The sequence below is a fragment of the Coregonus lavaretus genome, assembly GCF_964263955.1.
Source record: "Coregonus lavaretus genome assembly, chromosome: 12".
NCBI lineage: Eukaryota > Metazoa > Chordata > Actinopteri > Salmoniformes > Salmonidae > Coregonus > Coregonus lavaretus.
This window is the reverse complement of record NC_139999.1, coordinates 30,745,176-30,767,313: the sequence shown is the minus strand read 5'-3', so window position 1 is coordinate 30,767,313 and position 22,138 is coordinate 30,745,176. Positions and strand designations below refer to the sequence as shown.

General features: G+C 44.1%; 1 protein-coding gene across 1 annotated transcript; it reads left to right on the top strand.

Annotated features, from left to right (window-relative positions):
• Window positions 1–1,784: 1,784 nt before the first annotated feature.
• Window positions 1,785–20,870, top strand: LOC311137822 (ATP-dependent 6-phosphofructokinase, muscle type-like; the record flags this gene model as incomplete). Its single annotated transcript, XM_084172420.1, has 22 exons — window positions 1,785–1,863; window positions 4,026–4,099; window positions 5,671–5,748; window positions 6,235–6,424; window positions 6,918–7,083; window positions 7,175–7,219; window positions 10,640–10,748; window positions 10,898–10,993; window positions 11,213–11,305; window positions 11,473–11,598; window positions 11,719–11,783; window positions 11,881–11,944; window positions 12,085–12,231; window positions 12,434–12,504; window positions 12,653–12,740; window positions 14,319–14,471; window positions 15,236–15,400; window positions 15,515–15,576; window positions 15,714–15,825; window positions 15,951–16,050; window positions 19,601–19,706; window positions 20,064–20,870. 22 exons carry the CDS (start codon window positions 1,785–1,787, stop codon window positions 20,215–20,217), a joined length of 2,343 nt encoding a protein of 780 aa, XP_084028546.1. The 3' UTR covers window positions 20,218–20,870.
• Window positions 20,871–22,138: the final 1,268 nt, after the last annotated feature.

Genomic DNA, 22,138 nt, shown 5'->3' with positions numbered 1-22,138 from the left:
TTGCAGCTGCACTCTGGATGTGGTTTGAGGCCAATCCACCACCGCTCTCACCTTGTCAGAATCCATCGGAATATTTCCTGCAGCGATGACGTATCCTAGGAAGGAGATGGTGAAGCGATGGAACTCACAATTCTCTGCTTTAACACAAAGCTGGTTCTCCAGGAGACGCTGAAGGACCTATTGGACGTGGAGGACATGCTCTTGAGCTGAACGGGAAAAAACAAGGATGTCGTTGAGGTAGACAAACACAAACTGGTTCAACATGTCACGGAGCACATCGTTGACCAGGGCCTGGAACACTGTGGGAGTGTTGGTCAGTCCGAATGGCATCACAAGTTACTCGTAGTGCCCGCTAGCCATGTTAAAGGCTGTCTTCCATTCGTCTCCTTCCCGTATCCAAACGAGATGGTAGGCATTCCGAAGGTCCAACTTCGAGAAGATCGTCGCCCCCTGGAGAGGCTTGAAAGCCACGGAGATGAGTGGTAGAGGGTAACGGTTTTTAACCGTGATATCATTAAGGCCCCGGTAGTCGATACACAGGTGCAGGGTTTTGTCCTTCTTCACAAAGAAGAACCCTGCGCCGGCGGGAGAGGCAGATTTGGCGAATACTCCCTGCAGCAAGAGAGTCCTCAATGTACCTTTCCATAGTCTTGGTCTCCGGACCCGACAGGGAATAAAGCCTCCACCGAGGCGGTGTAAGTCCTGGGAGAAGGTTGATAGCGCAGTCGTAGGGTCGATGCGGAGGGAGAGATGTAGCGCGGGTGGCCGGGTATGGTTCCCAATCAGAGGCAGCTGTCTATCGTTGTCTCTGATTGGGGATCATACTTAGGCAGCCTTTTTCCCACCTTAGTTTGTGGGATCTTGTTTTGTATGGTTGCTTTGTAGCCTGCAGAACTTTATGTTTGTGTGTATTTTGTAGTTTTGTCTGTGTTTCATTTAATAAATTAAGATGTTCGGCTACCACGCTGCACCTTGGTCCGAGCCTTCAATCAACGAACGTGACAGGGTGAGATACTTAGTTGATTCTTCCGGTGCATAGCAACATCTGATTCAATGCATTAGTCATGGCATTAGCTAGTTAGTTAGCAATTAGGAAAAATATAATTGTATTTTTGCATGCATTTAGAATAAATTAATTGTTTTATTTCTAGCTGCTTTAATGTTTTTACCACATGTTATCAAAAGATATACAGTACATTTATGCTTCAATTGATAGGAGTTTGATATGAGGGTACCCATACACTCTCAGTACAGTACCCTCTCAAGTTAATTCTCAACGAAGATCTCCATTCTAACAAACTCACTCTAACTTCTGTTGTCCCCCAAACCACTCTTATCCATGCTATGTTGTTGATAGGCTCGGCGTAGCCTTGGAAAGCCTCTTCTGTGATTGCTGCCGACCAAGCGTATTTATTTGTATGAAGGCACAGGCTGTGACGGTGGTTAGTTTTATAATTAGTTTAGAGTGAAGAGAGGTGTGTGTGTGTGTGCGCACACAAGTGTATGTGCGCGTGATAGGGTGTGTGTGCTCTCATCATGCGCATGCATCAGATTCCTGCCAAGCAGAGGGGTGGATAAACTGCGTCCCTCCTGTCCCATCCAGTCACTTTCCCAGTCAGGCAAGCAGAGAGAGTGAGAGGAGAGAAAGAGGTGAGAGGAGAGAGAGAGACATTCTACTGCACTATACCACACACTATAACAGCAGGGCTACCAGGATCAAGGCTAATTGTGCTCTGCTTTCTTTTCCTTCCTTCCCTTCTCTGGTCACAGGCAGTTCTAGGACCATGGCACACCATAAAGACCCCAGCAAGATGGGCATTGGCCGCTCCATCGCCGTGCTGACCTCCGGAGGCGATGCCCAGGGTGAGTGGGGCTGGGTGGACCAGGGCAGGGGGGTGCCAGAGGACTGTTCGGGGGAAGCACCAGTTTCAGGGGCAGACAGTCCGAGGGAGGATAGACAGCCCAGAGGCTTGTTGGTAATCAGCAGGTGGCTGAGCAGGGGCCAGAGTTAAATCGGTCCATGTGAACAGTTCCCATGTGGGGGCAGCAAACAATGAGATATTACTTTAAGTCAACAATTCCCATAATTCCCATTCATGCTCAGAGCTCTGAGGCTGTCAATGAATTTGGAATAGGGAAACAGTGGAGTATAGGGAGGTAAAGTAAAAAGTGATTTGTAAACATAATTTGTGTTGTCTGAAGTCATAGCTGGACTTCAAGGGTGATGCATAGACTGACTGTACTACAGAAATGCATAGATTTATGTTGAAAGTCAGATGAGTCACAGCACATATACTGTACCATAGCTCAACTAATAGAAAACATGCCTCTTATTTGTGTGGTTTGAAATTCAACTGTGTTGACGTTTTGTTTTCAGTCACAGTTCCAGTTATACAGTTTGCCACACCCACTACCACGGCCAAATAAACTGTAATGATTGTGGAGTTCTGACATTAAAAGTTAATATCATAATGTTATATGATATGTTATCACGTCTTATATGGCACGTTAGCTTCACATAGAGACCTCCTCTCGGTTGTCACTGAGATATCTTATCACATGGAAAGGGCAACGTGATGTCTTCCATCCAAGGAGGTTGCCAGGGTCAGTGGAGCATTCGCAGTGGGTGCGTCCCAATAATCTCTCCTTCCTTCTGAAGTGTGCACTCTTTCACTACTCCCCCAAAATTTGAAATAATTGGATTGGTGTACGCATGGATAGAGGGAGTTTCTGTATACCAGTCATTTCGTTTCAAATCGATGAAGTGAACAAGCGCACACTTCTGGAGAAAGGAAAGATTATTGGGACGCACCCAGCAGTCTTCCCCCTGACCTTTAGCTGGATGATGAATACCTCCCCTTTGACCTTTTGGGATGTCTGCCACTGACCCCACATGACCTTCTGATTGGAGCCTGTGTCAGGGAGCTGTCTGCCTGTCTGAACTTTACATCATTATGCCAACTGAGTGGCTCTAGTCGGCTAGCTGTTTGTCAGGGTTCTCTCTCTGTTCTCGCTTTTATTTCATGTTTTTTCTTTGTCTTATTCTCTACATACACCCTAGCTACTATATTCACCCATATCTTTACCTTTCCCTCTATTTACCTCTCTTTCCCTCCTGCTGTCTCTCTTTCCCTCTCATTCCTTCTCTATCTCTGTATTTTTTGAAGGGGTGCTAATTTTAGAGACGTGACCTTTGTCATATGACATGGAGAGGAGGAGGAGGAGAGATGTGGGCCGCCCTATCCCTCCCTCTTATCCCTCCTCTCTCCCTCTTCCACCTAAACCTTTTTCTCCCTCCATCATGTTGAAAGGGGAGACACTCTTGGCACCTCAACAGACACACTATCCACATGTGTTGCTCTATAGAGTGGAGCTGGTGTGTTGAGACAGTGAGCTGGTTACATTTCCAGTCCTGACTGCCATACCTCTGTCGTCCCTGTCTGCCCTACCTTCCCTGTCGGCCCTGTCTGCCCTGCCAGTTCCCTGCCAGTTCACTGACACAGACACACAGGCTGTTGCAACTACATGCCCAGGAGAGCTTGAAAGTGCATTGTCATCCCAACTGTGTGGATGTGAGAGGAGAGCTCTTCAGTATTCCACTATGCTTTGCTATGGTTCCCCATCAGCCATACATCCTAACCATGTGAACTCACATGGTACATAATGGTACATAATGGTAATGATTATTATGATCTGGTATATGTACACATTATCATTTTTCCGTTCAGCAAAATCACTAAAATGAGACAAAAACAGCTGCATTAGACTTTTAACAGATTCATTATCTCAATATCAAAGAATTTCTGGGTAACAATTAAGTACCTTACTGTGATTGTTTTCTATTTTTTTTACACAATTTGCTTCCTAGCAAAGGGCAATTTCTCAAGCAAGAATTTTGCATATGTCAAGTTTGTAGCACACAGCATGCCAACTTAATCATAGCAGCTACACTGTGTTGTGGGTCGTAGTTCAAAACTACCCGTGCAGGTGGGACTGTGTCAGTGATGTTCTAACAACCACTGCAGGTATGAATGCTGCTGTGAGGGCCGCAGTCAGAGTGGGCATCTACACTGGGGCCAAGGTCTACTTCGTTCATGAGGTTAGTACCTGACTTGTATCCCCCATCTCATCTAACATTTTATGTTACCCATCCTCTATTAGTCTATAACTGTTACTATTCCCTTTTTCTGATTATTATAGTCTACAGCAGTTGTCACCAACCGGTCGATCGCAATCGATTGGTCGATCTTCAAGGAATTCCTAGTCGATCACCAAACATTTCTGTAGAAAAGCCAAGAATATAAAGGCTTGTGCTGCTTTTTTTATTTATTTGTGTTGCGCTGTTGGCGGTAGGTGCACTTGATTCAGAAGCCCTGCACACCGGATAGGCAAAGTGTTCCCATTTTGAACTATTTCATTTAAACTCCGCCTACCCGGCAGACCGAGAGATCTGTGGCTAAATTAGTGTGCTTACTGTGCTGTCCAATCGGATAGCTCAAATTACAGTGCCTACAGCTTCCACAACCCAGTCCACAGCAAAGTTTGATACTAGCCTACATTACATTTAATAACTTTTAAAACCATGACCAAAGAGAAACTGTAAAAGAATACAGCAAAGAGCTGCTGTTTTTATGAGTGAATGAATGTCAAAGTTTTTACTCAGCACTGTCAACACTGTTTTTATTCAACACTATTAAAAACATAAAATGAGCTTCTCCCTACTTCCACTGGCGCTGCAATGAATGAGTAGCCAAGTGTATCGATAGCCCTGCATTTGTATGATTATTAGCAGCTCATCGTGTCTATTTTAATATCGAGAAATATTTTACTTTCTCTGGTCATAGGAACAACATGAATTTGTGCATGAGGCAGATGAGGTGAGACTCCAGTTTTTCCATCAAGTTGAAAACTGTGTCCCCTCTCTCCAGCCTGGTCTCATAGACTAGATGTAACACAGTAAATGTAATTCTGGGATATTCAAATCAGTATGATATGTTATGTTTGGTATGGTTACTGAAGTCAAAAACGAAAGTAGGGTGGATGGGTAGGCGTATAATGCGAACGTCTAGCAACCCAAAGGTTGCGAGTTTGACTCTCATCAGACAACTTTAGCATTTTGGCTAATTAGCAACTTTTCAACTACTTTTGAGCTACTTTGCAACTACTTAGCTAAGCCTTCCCCTAACCCCATCCTTAACCCTTTAACCTAACTCATAAACCTAACCCTAGCCTAGCTAATGTTAGCCAGCTAGCTAACATTAGCCACCTAGCTAGAATTTGTAACATCTCATACGTTTAGCAAATTTGTAACATATTGTACGTTTTGCAAATTCATGACATATAATTTGAATTGTAATTCATAACATAAATGGGTGATGGACACCACAAATGAATACATACAATACGAAACCTAACATATCATACCAAATGGAGTATCTCGGATTTACGTATAGAATAATACGAAATCCCTGATTAGAGGGGATAGGATGTAAACCAACAGTGCTACGGACAGCAATGCCTGGATTGAGAAAGCTGATCTGGAATGAGCCTCTTACATTCCCTTTTCCTTGCCTGTTACCTTATCATTCAGCTAAGCCACCTCAGTTACCTTGGGTTTCACCTTAGATCCTCCCGTAACTGTGAGTGACAGGTTTGTCTGTTCGTCTTCAGGGTTACCAGGGTCTGGTGGATGGAGGTGACAATATCAAACCTGCCACATGGGAGAGCGTGTCTATGATGCTGCAGCTGGTGAGCACACATACAGTATACACACACACACACACTTTATCCAATTACCTCCCCCCTCACACTGTCTTGAGCTCTCCTGTAGTTTCTGACCAAATGTAACCTTTCAGTGAAAGGGGTGGGATCCATCCTCTGTAACATGAACTGGTCCTAGATCAGTGACTCTCTGGTCAGTAGGAGCTAGTTAAATGCCAGGGTTCACTGGATTTAATGGGCTTCAGAATGATAGGCTGGGGTTTCACCTCCCTCCTCTTCCCTTCCTTCTTCCCTCCCCCTTGGTCTCTCTCCTCACTCACACACACACACACTATTCCTGAATCACATTCTCTCTCATCCCCCTCTGCCTATAACCCACAACCTGTCCTTCTCTACTTCTTCCTCCATCTCTCCCTCTTTTTTAGCCCAACTGAATGTGTTCTTTTGGCAGAATGTGTGGGTTCTGTTTGTGTCATCCAACTGATCCCACCTCTCCCTCTTGTCTCGTCTCAGGGTGGCACTGTGATTGGCAGTGCCCGCTGTATGGACTTCAAAGAGAAGTGGGGGCGTCTGAAGGCTGCCTGCAACTTGGTCAAACTGGGCATCACCAACCTGTGTGTGATTGGTGGTGACGGTAGCTTGACTGGTGCCAACCAGTTCCGTACAGAGTGGAGAGAGCTGCTGGCTGACCTGACCAAACAGGGTGAGATACCTGGGCCACCAACAAGACTACATTACCCAGCACCCTTCACTCCAAACCACCCCACTACCATAAAACATAATGTGACCCACTACACTTTTTGTATTCCACCCAGTCACTTTTTAGATTATCCTAAGAGGGGGGATTAGGTCATCATTCATTATGATCTTAAAACAAAAACTGATCCTAGATCAGCACCACTACTCCAAGACAATTTGTGAATACGGGCCCAAGCATCTGTATGGTCTTTGAAATATGTGGCTCCTTATACTGTACTTTAATGTCTCCTTGTGGACCCAAGTCATATATGCAAAGTCATTTATCCAAAGCGACTTAGAATAGTGCTTGCATACAGTTTGATATGTGTGGCACCAGCGGGAATTGAGCCCAAGACCCCAGCGTTGCAAGGGCCATGCTCTATCAACTGAGCCACATAGGACTACGAGTAATGTATTAAATGTGTGAGTTGACTGCTAGTTTGTGTGTCCACCACCAGGTAAGATCACAGCGGAGGAGGCTAGGCGTTCTTCTCACCTCAATATCGTGGGCATGGTGGGCTCTATAGACAACGACTTCTGTGGCACTGACATGACCATCGGCACTGACTCCGCCCTGCACCGCATCATAGAGGTGGTGGATGCCATAACAACTACTGCACAGAGGTACACACACACCGATATTAAGTCATTTGTAAGCATCAGTAAATCATAAGGATTTTGTGATTCTGAGTTTTTCACATATTTCTGTTGACAGTCACCAGAGGACCTTTATCCTGGAGGTGATGGGCAGACACTGCGGGTGAGTGCCTGACTGTGTGTGTCAAATCAAATGAAATTTCTTGGTCACATACACATGTTTAGCAATGTTATTGCGGGTGTAGCAAAAATGCTTGTGTTTCTAGCTCCGACAGTGCAGTATATCTAACGAGTAATATCTAACAATTTCACAACATATACCCAATACACACAATTCTAAGTAAAGCAATGGAATTAAGAATGTATAAATAAATATATGGACGAGCAATGTCAGAGCGGCATAGACTAAGATACAGTATAATATTATAGAATACAGTATATGCATATGAGATGAGTAATGCAATATATGTAAACATTATTAAAGTGACTAGTGTTCCATTTCTTAAAGTGGCCAGTGATTTCTAATCTATGTATATAGGCAGCAGCCTCTAATGTGCTAGTGAAGGCTATTTAACAGTCTGATGGCCTTGAGATAGAAGCTGTTTTTCAGTCTCTCGGTCCCAGCTTTGATGCACCTGTACTGACCTCGCCTTCTGGATGATAGCAGGGTGAACAGGCAGTGGCTCGGGTGGTTGTTGTCCTTGATGATCTTTTTGGCATTCCTGTGACATCGGGTGCTGTAGGTGTCCTGGAGGGCTGGTAGTTTGTCCCCGGTGATGCGTTGGGCAGACCGCACCATCCTCTGGAGAGCCCTGCGGTTGCGGGCAGTGCAGTTGCCGTACCAGGCGGTGATACAGCCCGACAGGATGCTCTCAATTGTGCATCTGTAAAAGTTTGTGAGGGTTTTAGGTGCCAAGCCAAATTTCTTCAGCCTCCTGAGATTGAAGAGGCACTGTTGCGCCTTCTTCACCACACTGTCTGTGTGGGTGGACCATTTCAGTTTGTCAGTGACGTGTACGCCGAGGAACTTTAAGCTTTCCACCTTCTCCACTGCGGTCCCGTCAATGTGGATAGGGGGGTCCTCCCTCTGCTGTTTCCTGAAGTCCACGATCATTTGTTTTGTTGACGTTGAGTGAGAGGTTATTTTCCTGGCACCACACTCCCAGAGCCCTCACCTCCTCCCTGTAGGCTGTCTCGTCATTGTTGGTAATCAAGCCTACTACTGTTGTGTCGTCTGCAAACTTGACGCTTGAGTTGGAAGCGTGCTTGGCCACGCAGTCATGGGTGAACAGGGAGTACAGGAGGGGGCAACCTTGTGGAGCCCCAGTGTTGAGGATCAGCGAAGTGGAGGTGTTGTTTCCTACCTTCACCACCTGGGGGCGGCCCGTCAGGAAGTCCAGGACCCAGTTGCACAGGGTGGGGTTCAGATCCAGGGCTTCAAGCTTAATGATGCGCTTGGAGGGTACTATGGTGTTGAATGCTGAGCTATAGTCAATGAACAGTATTCTTACATAGGGATTCCTCTTGTCCAGATGGGATAGGGCAGTGTGATGTTGATTGCATCGTCTGTGGATCTATTGGGGCGGTAAGCAAATGGATGTGGGTCTAGCGTGGCAGGTAAGGTAGAGGTGATATGATCCTTGACTAGTCTCTCAAAGCACTTCATGATGACAGAAGTGAGTGCTATGGGGCGATAGTCATTTAGTTCAGTTACCTTTGCTTTCTTGGGTACAGGGACAATGGTGGCCATCTTGAAGCATGTGGGGACAGCAGCATTGGTGTAAAAATAGTTTAAAGTACTACTTAAGTAGTTTTTTTTAGGTATCTGTACTTGCCTATTTATATTTTGGACTACTTTTGGACACCCAAAAGTACTCGTTACATTTTATAATAATAATATGCCATTTAGCAGACGCTTTTATTCAAAGCGACTTACAGTCATGCGTGCATACATTTTTGTGTATGGGTGGTCCCGGGGATCGAACCCACTACCTTGGCGTTACAAGCGCCGTGCTCTACCAGCTGAGCTACAGAGGACTACGATTTTCCATGCTTAGAAGGTCAGGAAAATGGTCCAATTCACTCACTTATCAAGAGAACATTCCTACTGCCTCTGATCTGGAAGACTCACTAAACACAAATGCTTTGTTTGTAAATTATGTCTGTGTTGTAATGTGCCCCTGGCTATCTGTAAATGAAAAAAAAACAAGAAAATTGTGCAGTCCGATTTGCTTATTATAAACAATTCGAAATTACTTTTGATACTTAAGTATATTTAAAACCAAATACTTTTTGACTTTTACTCAAGTAGTATTTTTCTGGGTGACTTTTACTTGAGTCATTTTCTATGAAGGTATCTTTACTTTTACTCAAGTATGACAATTGGGTACTTTTTCCACCACTGGACAGCATACTGGGATAGGGAGAGATTGAATATGTCCGTAAACACACCAGGCAGCTGGTTTGTGCATGCTCTGAGGACGCGGCTAGGGATGCCATCTGGGCCGGCAGCCTTGCGATGGTTAACACGCTTAAATGTCTTACTCACGTCGGCCACAGAGAAAGAGAGCCCACAGTCCTTGGTAGCGGGCCACGTTGGTGGCACTATATTATCCTCAAAGAGGGCGAAGAAGGTGTTTAGCTTGTCCGGAAGCAAGACGTCGGTGTCCGCGGCGTGGCTGGTTTTCCTTTTATAGTCCGTGATTGTCTGTAGACCCTGCCACATACGTCTCGTGTCTGAGCCGTTGAATTGTGACTCCACTTTGTCCCTATACTGACGTTTTGCTTGTTTGATTGCCTTGCGGAGGGAATAACTACACTGTTTGTATTCTGCCATATTCCCAGTCACCTTGCCATGGTTAAATGCGGTGGTTCGCGCTTTCAGTTTTGCGCAAATGCTGCCATCTATCCACGGTTTCTGGTTAGGGTAGGTTTTAATAATCACAATGGGTACAACATCTCCTATACACTTCCTGAAACTCAGTCACCATATCAGAATATACGTCAATATTATTTTCTGAAGCTACCCGGAACGTATCCCAGTCCGCGTGATCAAAACCATCTTGAAGCGTTGATTCCGATTGGTTAGACTAGTGTTGAATAGTCCTTAGCACAGGTACTTCCTGTTTGAATTTCTGCCTATAGGAAGGGAGGAGCAAAATGGAGTCGTGGTCAGATTTGCCGAAAGGAGGGCGGGGGAGGGCCTTGTATGCATCCCGGAAGTTGGAGTAGCAGTGGGCGAGTGTTTTAGCAGCACAAGAACTACAATCAATGTGTTGATAGAACTTCAGTAGCCTTTTCCTCAAATTTGCTTTGTTAAAATCCCAAGCTACAATAAATGCAGCCTAGGATATGTGGTGTCCAGTTTGCATAAAGTCCAGTGGAGTTCTTTGAGGGCCGTCGTGGTATCGGCTTGAGGGGGGATATCTATAACCGAATAAAATTATCTTGGGAGATAATACTGCCGGCATTTGATAGAGGTATTCTAGGTCCTTCTGCTTCCCGGATAGATATTTATTCATGTCTGCGCACGTTTGTCTGTGTATGCTTGTGTATGTGTTAACATTGCTCTCTGTTCCTACAGCTACCTGGCCCTGGTGACTGCTCTGGCCTGCGGTGCTGACTGGGTGTTCATCCCAGAGATGCCCCCAGAGGAAAACTGGGAGGAACATCTGTGCAAAAGACTGATTGCGGTACCACACCTCCTCTCCTCCTCCCTCTATCCCTTCTCCACCTCTTCTGATTGAGCCTCTCTTTATTTCTTTGTCCCTCTCCCTGGTTTTCTCTCTCTTCCTCATATAGTAACACACAAAACAAAGTTCTCTCTCCGTCTCTCTCTCAGCAAAGGGAGCGTGGTTCTCGTCTGAACGTCATCATCATGGCAGAGGGAGCCCAGGACCGTAACCAGAAACCCATCACCTGTGACCAAGTCAAAAATGTGAGCGATGGCATCACACAGTCAATAGAAGTTGTCCCTAACCACGTAAACAGGCGGTGTCCCAAATGGCACCCTATTCCCCCAGCCACAGAGTCCGATATGTTTCATCCCCCTAATGGTTAAGGTTATAAGGGGCTAGGGTAATATGACCTTAAATCTATCGTCTAGCTTTGATCTGACAGAGGACTGATGCTGTAATCTCTCTGTCACTCTGTACAGCTGGTATCCAAGAAACTTTGCTTCGACACCCGTTCCACCATCCTGGGACACGTACAGAGAGGTGGCACCCCCTCTGCTTTCGATAGGATCCTGGTAATCCATCTCTGTCACCACTTTGTGTCTGTCAATCTGTCTGTCTGTCTTGTTTTCACTCTGTTGGCTACTCTTTCTTGACCTTCAGGGTCATTACATATCACCTATAATGTTCCTGCTATGATAATCGATCCTTCATTCATTCCTTCTCTCCCTTCGTCCCCCAGGGTAGCAGGATGGGTGTGGAGGCTGTGATGGCTCTGTTGGAGGCCACCCCAGAAACCCCAGCCTGTGTTGTCAGTCTTTCTGGGAACATGGCCATCAGGCTGCCTCTCATGGAGTGTGTCCAAGTTGTGAGCTATATACCTATGCCACATCAAACTGCATTATTTCCTCTCTTACTGCTGAGAAAGCATATTATCGACATTGTCGTTTAAAATGTCTTCTTCTCTCTATTATCCCCCCTCTCTCAGACTAAAGATGTGACCGTAGCCATGGCTGAGGGGAGATTTGAAGATGCTGTGAAGCTCAGGGGAAAGTGAGCCTTTTATTTTGCCTCTTTTATTCCTTCTTCATTTGGACTTTTATTATAGTGAGATGAAAACCATTGGTCATTTTCTTGTCAATGTCTGTAGGAGCTTTCAGAATAACTGGAACACATACAAAATGCTGGCTCACGTGAACCCCCCAGAAGTGAAGGTGAGTAACTGCATAATTTTCATCAGTTTCTTTTTCTTGCTATCTTGGTCTGGTATTTGGGCAACCTGGTTGCACATTTGAAGGCATTATAGGGTTGCACCAAAATACATCCTCTCTCTGTCTTGTTCTCCCCCTCTCAGAGCAACATCAATATTGCCATTGTAAATGTGGGCGCCCCCTGTGCTGGAATGAATGCAGCAGTGCGTGCAGCTGTCAGGGTCGGTCTCATCCAGGGACACCAGATGCTGGCTATACATGACGGCTTTGACGGCCTGGCTAACGGACAGGTGGGCCATTCCACCAGGAAAGATGTCCCTGAGGATTTCCTGTAGTGGACAACTTGTGTGTAATTTTACATGTGATCAGATGAATGACATCATCAGGAACATCAGTTCATTGCCAAGTTGAGCTCCACCTGCAAAGCTCAACACAAATAACACACACACACACACACACACACCATACTCATCTCTTGTTCCTCTTCCCCAGATTGAGCCTATCACTTGGGCTCAAGTGGGTGGATGGACTGGGAAGGGAGGGTCCAATCTCGGTACCAAGAGGTGAGACATCTCCACAGAGCACACACACCAATGCTTAGGGCCAGGGAAAGTTCAAAGTCGTGTGTTTAGGAGGAACCCAGGGCACTACTTAGAAGAACATAAACCTCTATTGACATTTACCTCTCTGTTTCTCCTCTCTGGTGTGTAGACACCTGCCAGGTAAAAACATTGAGCAAATCAGCCTGAACATTGCCAAGTTCAACATCCATTCTCTGATCATCATCGGAGGCTTTGAGGTGAGGCTCGAGGGGGAGGATTAGAGTGTTCGGATGGTTCACTGGTCCACTGTCAAAATCATTATTGATTGAACATATTCATTGAACATAAGCACTACAGTTGAAAAACAATGAGTCTCATGAATATTGTCATGTCTGTTGATGCCTATTCCAGATATACACTACCAGTCAAAAGTTTGGAAACACATTCAAGGGTTTTTCTTTATTCTTTCTATTTTTTTTACATTGTAGAATAATAGTGAAGACATCAAAACTATGAAATAACACATATGGAATCATGTAGTAACCAAAAAAGTGTTAAACAAATCAAAATATATTTTACATTTCAGATTCTTCAAATAGCTACCCTTTGCCTTGATGACAGCTTTTGCACACTCTTGGCATTCTCTCAACCAGCTTCATGAGGTAGTCACCTGGAATGCATTTCAATTAACAGGTGTGCCGCCTTAAAAGTTAATTTGTGGAATTTCTTTCCTTCTAAATGCGTTTGCGCCAATCAGTTGTGTTGTGACAAGGTATGGGGGGGGGGGGGGGGGGGGGTAATGGCAGGGTTATGGCAAGAACAGCTCAAATAAGCAAAGAGAAACGTCAGTCCATCATTACTTTAAGACATGAAGGTCAGTCAATACAGAACATTTCAAAAACTTTGAACGTTTCTTCAAGTGCAGTTGCAAAAACCATCAAGCGCTATGATGAAACTGGCTCTCATGAGGACCACCACAGGAATGGAGGACACATCTCAACATCAACTGTTCAGAGGGGACTGTGTGAATCAGGCCTTCATGGGCGAACTGCTGCAAAGAAACCACTACTAAAGGACACCAATAACAAGAAGAGACCTGCTTGGGCCAAGAAACACGAGCAATGGACATTAGACTGGTGGGAATTTGTCCTTTGGTCTGGAGTCCAAATTAGAGATTTTTGGTTCCAAGCGCCGTGTCTTTGTGAGACGCGTTGTGGGTGAACGGATGATCTCCGCATGTGTAGTTCCCACTGTAAAGCATGGAGGAGGAGGTGTTATGGTGTGGGGGTGCTTTGCTGGTGACACTGTCAAGGCACACTTAACCAGCATGTCTACCACAGCATTCTGCAGTGATACGCCATCACATCTGGTTTGGGCTTAGTGGGACTATGATTTGTTTTTCAACAGGACAATGACCCAACACACCTCCAGGCTGTGTAAGGGTTATTTTTACCAAGAAGCAGAGTGATGGAGTGCTGCATCAGATGACCTGGCCTCCACAATCCCCTGACCTCAACCCAATTGAGATGCTTAGCATATGTGGGAACTCTTTCAAGACTGTTGGAAAAGCATTCCAAGTGAAGCTGGTTGAGAGAATGCCAAGAGTGTGCAAAGCTGTCACCAAGGCAAAGGGTGGCTATTTGAAGAATCTCAAATATAACATATATTTTGATTTGTTTAACACTTTTTTGGTTACTACGTGATTCCATATGTGTTATTTCATAGTTTTGATGTCTTCACTATTATTCTAAATAGTAAAGAAAAACCCTTGAATGAGTAGGTGTGTCCAAACTTTTGACTGGTACTGTGCATGGTATTGTGTGTCTCCCTGTCAGGCCTATCTGGGTGGTCTGGAGCTGGTGACAGCCAGGGAGAAGTACGAGGAGCTGTGTATCCCCATGGTGGTCATTCCCGCCACCGTCTCCAACAATGTTCCCGGATCAGACTTCAGCATCGGCGCTGACACCGCCCTCAACACCATCACCATGGTAAGACACACACACACACACGCTGTACCCCAGACACACACACACACACACTTTAAATACTTTATTTGAATCCACAAATTGCATTACAGTCGAGAAGGATTCAAACATTTCAAAGGACATGGTCATCTGGATGGATATAGAAAGCACCTTCTCCATTCAGCAAGGCTTTCCATGACACCTGACACAGAGCAGTACTTTGTTAGCTGCTTTGCCTTTGTCCTATGCGGGCCTGCATTCTGTCAGCCTGTGTATATGGCTGAGACTCCCAAATATCAGCGCCACAAGTTTGCACTGATAACTAAGGCTGTTCAGGCGTGACACGAGGAAATGGTATTTCAGCAACTTAGCAACAAATGGTCTGCTCCATATAGGAGTCAAAAGAGCAACCCACTTCCAAAATATGTACCTCCCTCCGGCCTTCCCCACAACAACAATATCTGGCATATTTGGGATACAAGAAAACACATTATCAAACCAGCCTCCTCTGACAAGAGAATGTTTGTGAATGTGTGCGGGACACACACACTTTGACCTTTTAGTCATTTAGCAGACGCTCTTATCCAGAGCAATTAGGGTTCAGTGCCTTGCTCAAGGACACATCAACAGATTATTTACCTAGTTGCACAGGGATTCGAACTAGTAACCTTTTTGTTACTGGCCCAACACTCTTAACTGCTATGCTAACCGCTAGGCTACCTGCCTAACATATGACAATACCCAGACACACATCCCTCCTCATATTTACCTTTCTTTCTTTCTGTCAGACTTGCGACAGGATCAAGCAGTCTGCTGCTGGCACCAAGAGGAGAGTGTTCATCATTGAGACCATGGGGGGATACTGCGGCTACCTGGCAACCATGGCTGGCTTGTCATCTGGGGCTGACGCTGCCTACATTTATGAAGAGCCTTTCCATATCCGCGACCTTGAGGTCAGGGGGCACACTGGCAGAATAACAAAGATGGATGGATTCTGTGTTATATTTCAAACACAAAACATGGGGACATTGGGTTGTTGAATCATCTATTGTATTGTTTTGTTGCAGCTGAACGTGGAGCATCTGATAGAAAAGATGAAGACCTCAGTGAAGAGAGGTCTCATTCTCAGGTAGGTGTGCTCTCCTCAAAAACACATCCTTATCTGATATCCCTCAGACATTATCGTTCTCTTGTTTCTCTTGTTACTACAACTAACGAATGATGGATTGTCCTATAATAATACCGCCATCCTCCTCCTGCCGACAGGAACGCTAATGCCAACGACAACTACACCACACAGTTCCTCTACAACCTGTACTCAGAGGAGGGCAAGGGCACGTTCGACTGCAGGATGAACATCCTGGGACACATGCAGCAGGTCTGATGGACGCTTCTTCTAACTGTTTAATGGGCTCAACTCTAAATCTGTTGTAATATAAGGAATCAATTTATGTATATATTCATCTGGAAATACATCTCTCTTTCTCTTTGTCTCACCACCAGGGTGGAACCCCCTCTCCCTTCGACAGGAATTTTGGCACCAAGATGGGATCCAAGTCTGTCCTGTGGCTGACTGACAAGCTGAAGGAGTGCTACAGACACGGTGAGGATCATTTGGTATTTTATTAGGATCCCCATTAGCTGTTGCAAAAGCAGCAGCTACTCTTCCTGGGGTCCACACAAAACATGAAACATTACATAATACAGAACATTAATAGTCAAGAACAACTCAAGGACAGAACTACATCAATTAAAAAAGAAAGAAAGGCACACAGCCTACATATCAATACCAATACATACACACAAACTATCTAGGTCAAATAGGGGAGAGGCGTTGTGCCATGAGGTGTTACTTTATATATTTTTTTGAAAGCAGGTTTGCTGTTCATTTGAGCAATATGAGATGGAACGGAGTTCTATGCAATAATGGCTCTATATAATACTGTACTCTTTCTTGAGTTTGTTCTGGATTTGGGGACTGTGAAAAGACCCCTGGTCGCATGTCTGATGGGGTAAGTGTGTGTCAGAGCTGTGCGTAAGTTGACTGTGCAAACAATTTGGGATTTTCAACACATTAATGTTTCTTATAAAAAGTGATGCAGTCAGTCTCTCCTCAACTCTTAGCCAAGAGAGACTGGCATGCATAGTATTTATATCAGCCCTCTGATTACAATGAAAAGCAAGACGTGCCGCTCTGTTCTGGGCCAGCTGCAGCTTTACTAGGTATTTCCTTGCAGCACTCGACCACACAACTGGACAATAATCAAGATAAGTCAAAACTAGAGCCTGCAGGACTTGCTTTTTGGAATGTGGTGTCAAAAAAGCAGAGCATCTCTTTATTACAGACAGACCTCTCCCCATCTTTACAACCATTGAATCTATATGTTTGACCATGACAGTTTACAATCTAAGGTAACGCCAAGTAATTTAGTCTCCTCAACTTGTTCAACAGCCACACCATTCATAACCAGATTCAGCTGAGGTCTAGAACTTACGGAATGCTTTGTACCAAATACAATGCTCTTAGTTTTAGAGATGTTCAGGACCAGTTTATTACTGGCCACCCATTCCAAAACAGACTGCAACTCTTTGTCTCTTTGTTAAGAGTTTCAGTGACTTCATTAGCTGTGGTTGCTGATGCGTATATGGTTGAATCATCAGCATACATGGACACACATTCTTTGTTTAATGGCAGTGGCAGGTCATTGGTAATAATAGAAAAGAGAACAGAGGGCCTAGAGAGCTGCCCTGCGGTACACCACACTTTACATGTTTGACATTAGAGAAGCTTCCATTAATCTCTACGGGATCGGTGTCCCGTATACGGGACGGTTGAGCTAACGTGCGCTAATGTGATTAGCATGACTGTTGTAAGTAACAGCAAACTTTCCAGGACATAAACATGTCTTAAATGGGCAGAAAACTTAAATTCTTGTTAATCTAACTGCACTGTCCAATTTACAGTAGCTATTGCAGTGAAAAGATACCATGCTATTGTTTGAGGAGAGTGCACAACAACAGAAAAACGTATCACGGCAAGTGGTTTGATACATTCACCTCTGAAGGTACATAATGTACTTACCTTCAGTAATCTTGCTCTGATTTGTCATCCTAAGGGTCCCAGAGATAAAATGTAGCATAGTTTTGTTTGATAAAATCAATTTTTATATTCAAATGTAGGAACTGGGTTCTACAGTTTGAACCCCTGCTGTCTCTGGCTCTGTATTATCTTTTACCAGATCTAATGTGTTATATTCTCCTACATTAATTTCACATTTCCACAAACTTCAAAGTGTTTCCTTTCAAATGGTATCAAGAATATGCATATCCTTGCTTCAGGTCCTGAGCTACAGACAGTTAGATTTGGGTATGTCATTTTAGGCGAAAATTGAAACAAAGGGTCAGATCCTTGAGGTTAAAGAAAACCCTTTCAGTTCTATTATATAGATAGCTCTGAATCCACAATATGTCAGAGGTTGAAAAGCCATAACACATCCACTACCATTCAAACTAAGCTTTGTGAATGTTGACCTGTTTAAAGGTCTTACTCACATCAGCTACGGAGAGCGCGATCACACAGTCGTCCAGAACAGCTGATGCTCTCGTGCATGCTTCAATGTTGCTTGCCTCGAAGCGAGCATAGAAGTAATTTAGCTCGTCTGGTAGGCTCTTATCACTGGGCAGCTCGCGGCTGCGCTTCCCTTTGTAGTCTGTAATAGTTTGCAAGCCCTGCCACATCCGAGCGTCGGAGCCGGTGTAGTACGATTCAGTCTTAGTCCTGTATTGACGCTTTACCTGTTTGATGGTTCGTCGGAGGGCATAGCGGGATGTCTTCTAAGCATCCGGGTTAGAGTCCCGCTCCTTGAAAGCGGCAGCTCTACCCTTTAGCTCAGTGCGGATGTTGCCTGTAATCCATGGCTTCTGGTTGGGGTATGTGCGTACGGTCACTGTGGGGACGACATCATCGATGCACTTATTGATGAAGCCAGTGACTGATGTGGTGTACTCCCCAATGCCATCAGAAGAATCCCGGAACATATTCCAGTCTGTGCTAGCAAAACAGTCCTGTAGCTTAGCATCTGTGTCATCTGACCACTTCTGTATTGAGCGAGTCACTGGTAATTCCTGCTTTAGTTTTAGCTTGTAAGCAGGAATCAGGAGGATAGAATTGTGATCAGATTTGCCAAATGGAGGGCGAGGGAGAGCTTTGTACGCATCTCTGTGTGTGGAGTAAAGGTGGTCTAGAGTTTTTTTTTCCTCTGGTTGCACATTTAACATGCTGGTAGAAATTAGGTAAAACAGATTTAATTTTCCCTGCATTAAAGTCCCCGGCCACTAGGAGCGCCACCTCTGGATGAGCATTTTCTTGTTTGCTCATGCCTTATACAGCCCGTTGAGTGCGGTCTTAGTGCCAGCATTGGTTTGTGGTGGTAAATAGACAGCTATGAAAAATATAGATGATAAACTCTCTTGGTAAATAGTGTGGTCTCCAGCTTATCATGAGATACTCTACCTCAGGCGAGCAAGAAATCCCGCTAGCTTGATAGGCAGCTAGCTAGCAGCTAGGCTAGTTGCTACGCCAAATGGCTCCTCAGACCCGGCCTTGGTCGGCAGGATCACTGGACAGAGAGTAGCAGTCCCAGCAACTGATGCCAAATGCGTCCCGGGATCCAAACTAAAAAGTTAACTAGCTACTAAAACTTTCCAACACACTTTCAAAACAACAAATTTGTCAAAACAACAAACCGAGGGGGTAGAGGGTTAGGGGAATATAATAAAGGAAAATGTATGAAAATATATATGGGGAATGATGATGCAGACAATTACATTGATGGAAGCCACAATATATCTGCAATATTAAAGCTGATCTACCTCCTAGAAATAACATTTTTTTTTAAAGCGAATAACTCTTCTTGCTCTCATCAACAAGCACAATGCCTCCATAACTTGCTCTGTATAATGCATCTACATGGATTCATGACCTTCTGTGCCCACTACCTTCGGCCTGGTCCTAGATAGGTGTTTTATCCAACTCCTCTGACTATTGATGTCCTGCTATAAGAGATGAGCTGGATAAAGCCCATACAGACAGATCTAGGACCAGCCAGGCTACTGTCCTCCTATGCTGATGCTGGCCCTCTTTGTGTCCCCAGGTCGTATCTTTGCTAACACACCAGATTCTGCCTGTGTGCTGGGCATGAAGAAGAGATCCCTGATCTTCCAACCCCTGGCTTCCCTCAAGGAAGACACTGACTTTGAGTAAGTCCTAATCCTCCCTGTGTTTCCACACCTCCTTCTCGTTCTCTCCTCCTTCTCTTTCTCTCCTCCTCTCTCTTGTTTGTGACTCTTCATCGTGTGTTCCACATTGAGTTCAGTTGTGTTTTAATGACGAGCAATGGTAAGTAAGTGCTGTTTTTTGGAATTATGTGTCAATCCAGTTAGAACCATTGAACCAGCCCAGGTTCCTTCTATCATTTATCTTCTTATTCTTCCTCTATTTCCTGTTTTCTTTCTCTGATCCCACTCTTCTTACCCTCCTCCTTCACACTCCCCTCTTCTACCATCCTATTTTCTCTCTCCTCTCCCTCACTCTATCCTTCTCTCCTCCCTCCACAGGCACCGTATCCCAAAGACCGAGTGGTGGCTGAAGCTGAGGCCCATCCTGAAGATCCTGGCCAGGTATGAAGCTGTGGAAATCGACACCTCTGAGGCGGCTGCCATGGAGCACATCATCAAGAAGACAGGCGAAATCAAGGGGGGCAAAATGTAAACAAACCAAATAAACACACACAACCTCACATACATACACACCCTTAGTCTAGCACCTAGACCCACCCGCACCTAATGAAGAGAAATTGACCGTAACAGTAGCAACACGCACCCACCTGAGGATCTGTCTTTTTCAGCCATATTTTTCCTGTGTTTGAGGGGTGCAAACTCCACTTTTCACTTAAATCTCGCTGGACTGATATGCTTCATTGTACTCCTGTGACTCTTTAATACTATTTATTGTGCCTATCGTTTTTACCCGTTAACGTTACGACCGTGGAAATGTTTGTAATGACCTGTCAAACACATCCCGGTAATGGCTTAAAGGGGCTCAATGGAAAACATTGTCTTTCCGTTGTATCTAGAAGAACACTTTGTCTGCGATTGAAACGCATAGTCTCAACACTTACATCACAGGAAAGAGAAGAAAGTTAACTTTATTTTGATGGGTGTTCATTTTTTGTGGAGCTGAAAAAAGTAATGATTTAATACAGTTTACATTTTTACAAATGAGATGCGCTAAAATGAAAGCAACTTCCGAAAAGGAACACTCGGATTATAGTGATATTATGTCTGATCTCACAAACGATGTAAAGTATGTATAGATAGGTGTAATCTATTCTAAGACAAATTGAAATTTGACAATAAATTGAATGCCTGAATTCTCACCAAAATCCCTGAACTTTTCCTTGGCAGTAAAATGTTTTATGTGCTATGATTCAGTCAATATATAATGGATACATTGTTTTCAAAAAGTTTGGAGTATCTTCATCCATTGTCCAACTGTTGCATTTATTAGAATTGTTTTAAAAACCTTTTAACAATTTTGATGACTGTTGCTAGTAACAGTCAACCATTCAGTCAACTGATGGGTGTAGCATATCAATACAGTCCTAATGGTTATGATGAAAAGACTGTATATACAGTTTGTGTGGAGCTTTGAACTGTCCTACGTCACAGAAGTCATTCTACATCATTCTGCATCTGGCAAACCTTCAACAATACTGTGCAGATCTCTCAGGAAAGTCAGAGTCTAACACTTATCTCAAAACCACAAACACCCTCAGTGTAGTGTTTCCTGTGTCTGGTTTATTGCCTTCTCCCCTGTTTGTATGGCAGAACAGTTTAGAAATTAATACATCTTTCTTCCATTGAAACTGAACTAGGATATGTAATAAAACGTTCTATTTAGTTTTTTTGGACTATTTGACATGATGAAAGAATTTAGAATTTACTATGTTTATTGAAAATCAAATATTGAATGTTTAGTGATAAAAGGGCAACAATGTATTGCAAAGCAAATGTAACTCATTTTTATTAAACGATGCCTAATAGGCTGACTAAGTACAGTCTACCCCAATAATATAGTTGTTATGCATTTAGTAATTAAACAAATACAAAATGTAAGAGTGTGGGTAAAAAAAATGTTTTCAAGGCTAGATGGTCCTACACTGATTGGAAACCGAGATAATGATGACTGACAGAAGAAATTAAGATTGTAAGTCGCTCTGGATAAGAGTGTCTGCTAAATGACTCAATTGTAAAATGTAGACCGTGGCACCTTCTGCAAGTTCCCCTGGTTTCTATTGTATGAGTCATGACAGCTCAACCATGACCATTTCCCTATTTACTCTTTCTTCCTTAGTTACAAATGTTACTGAGTATACCAAACGTGTGTGTACACAATAGTATGCCCTCTTTGAGGGGAATTCAGACCCAAGTTACGTGCACGTAAATGGAAATTAATTCCCTTTTTATGCACTTTTCTTTCTAGGGGAGAGTGGGGTGTGTTGAGCCATTTTTTACATTCAGCATCACTGTCAATGGAAATATGGTATTCTTTCTAACAAAGATATCTACATATATTTCAGGATGTTGTGTATCCCTGGAAATAATTAGAATTCATGTAAACATTACAGTTT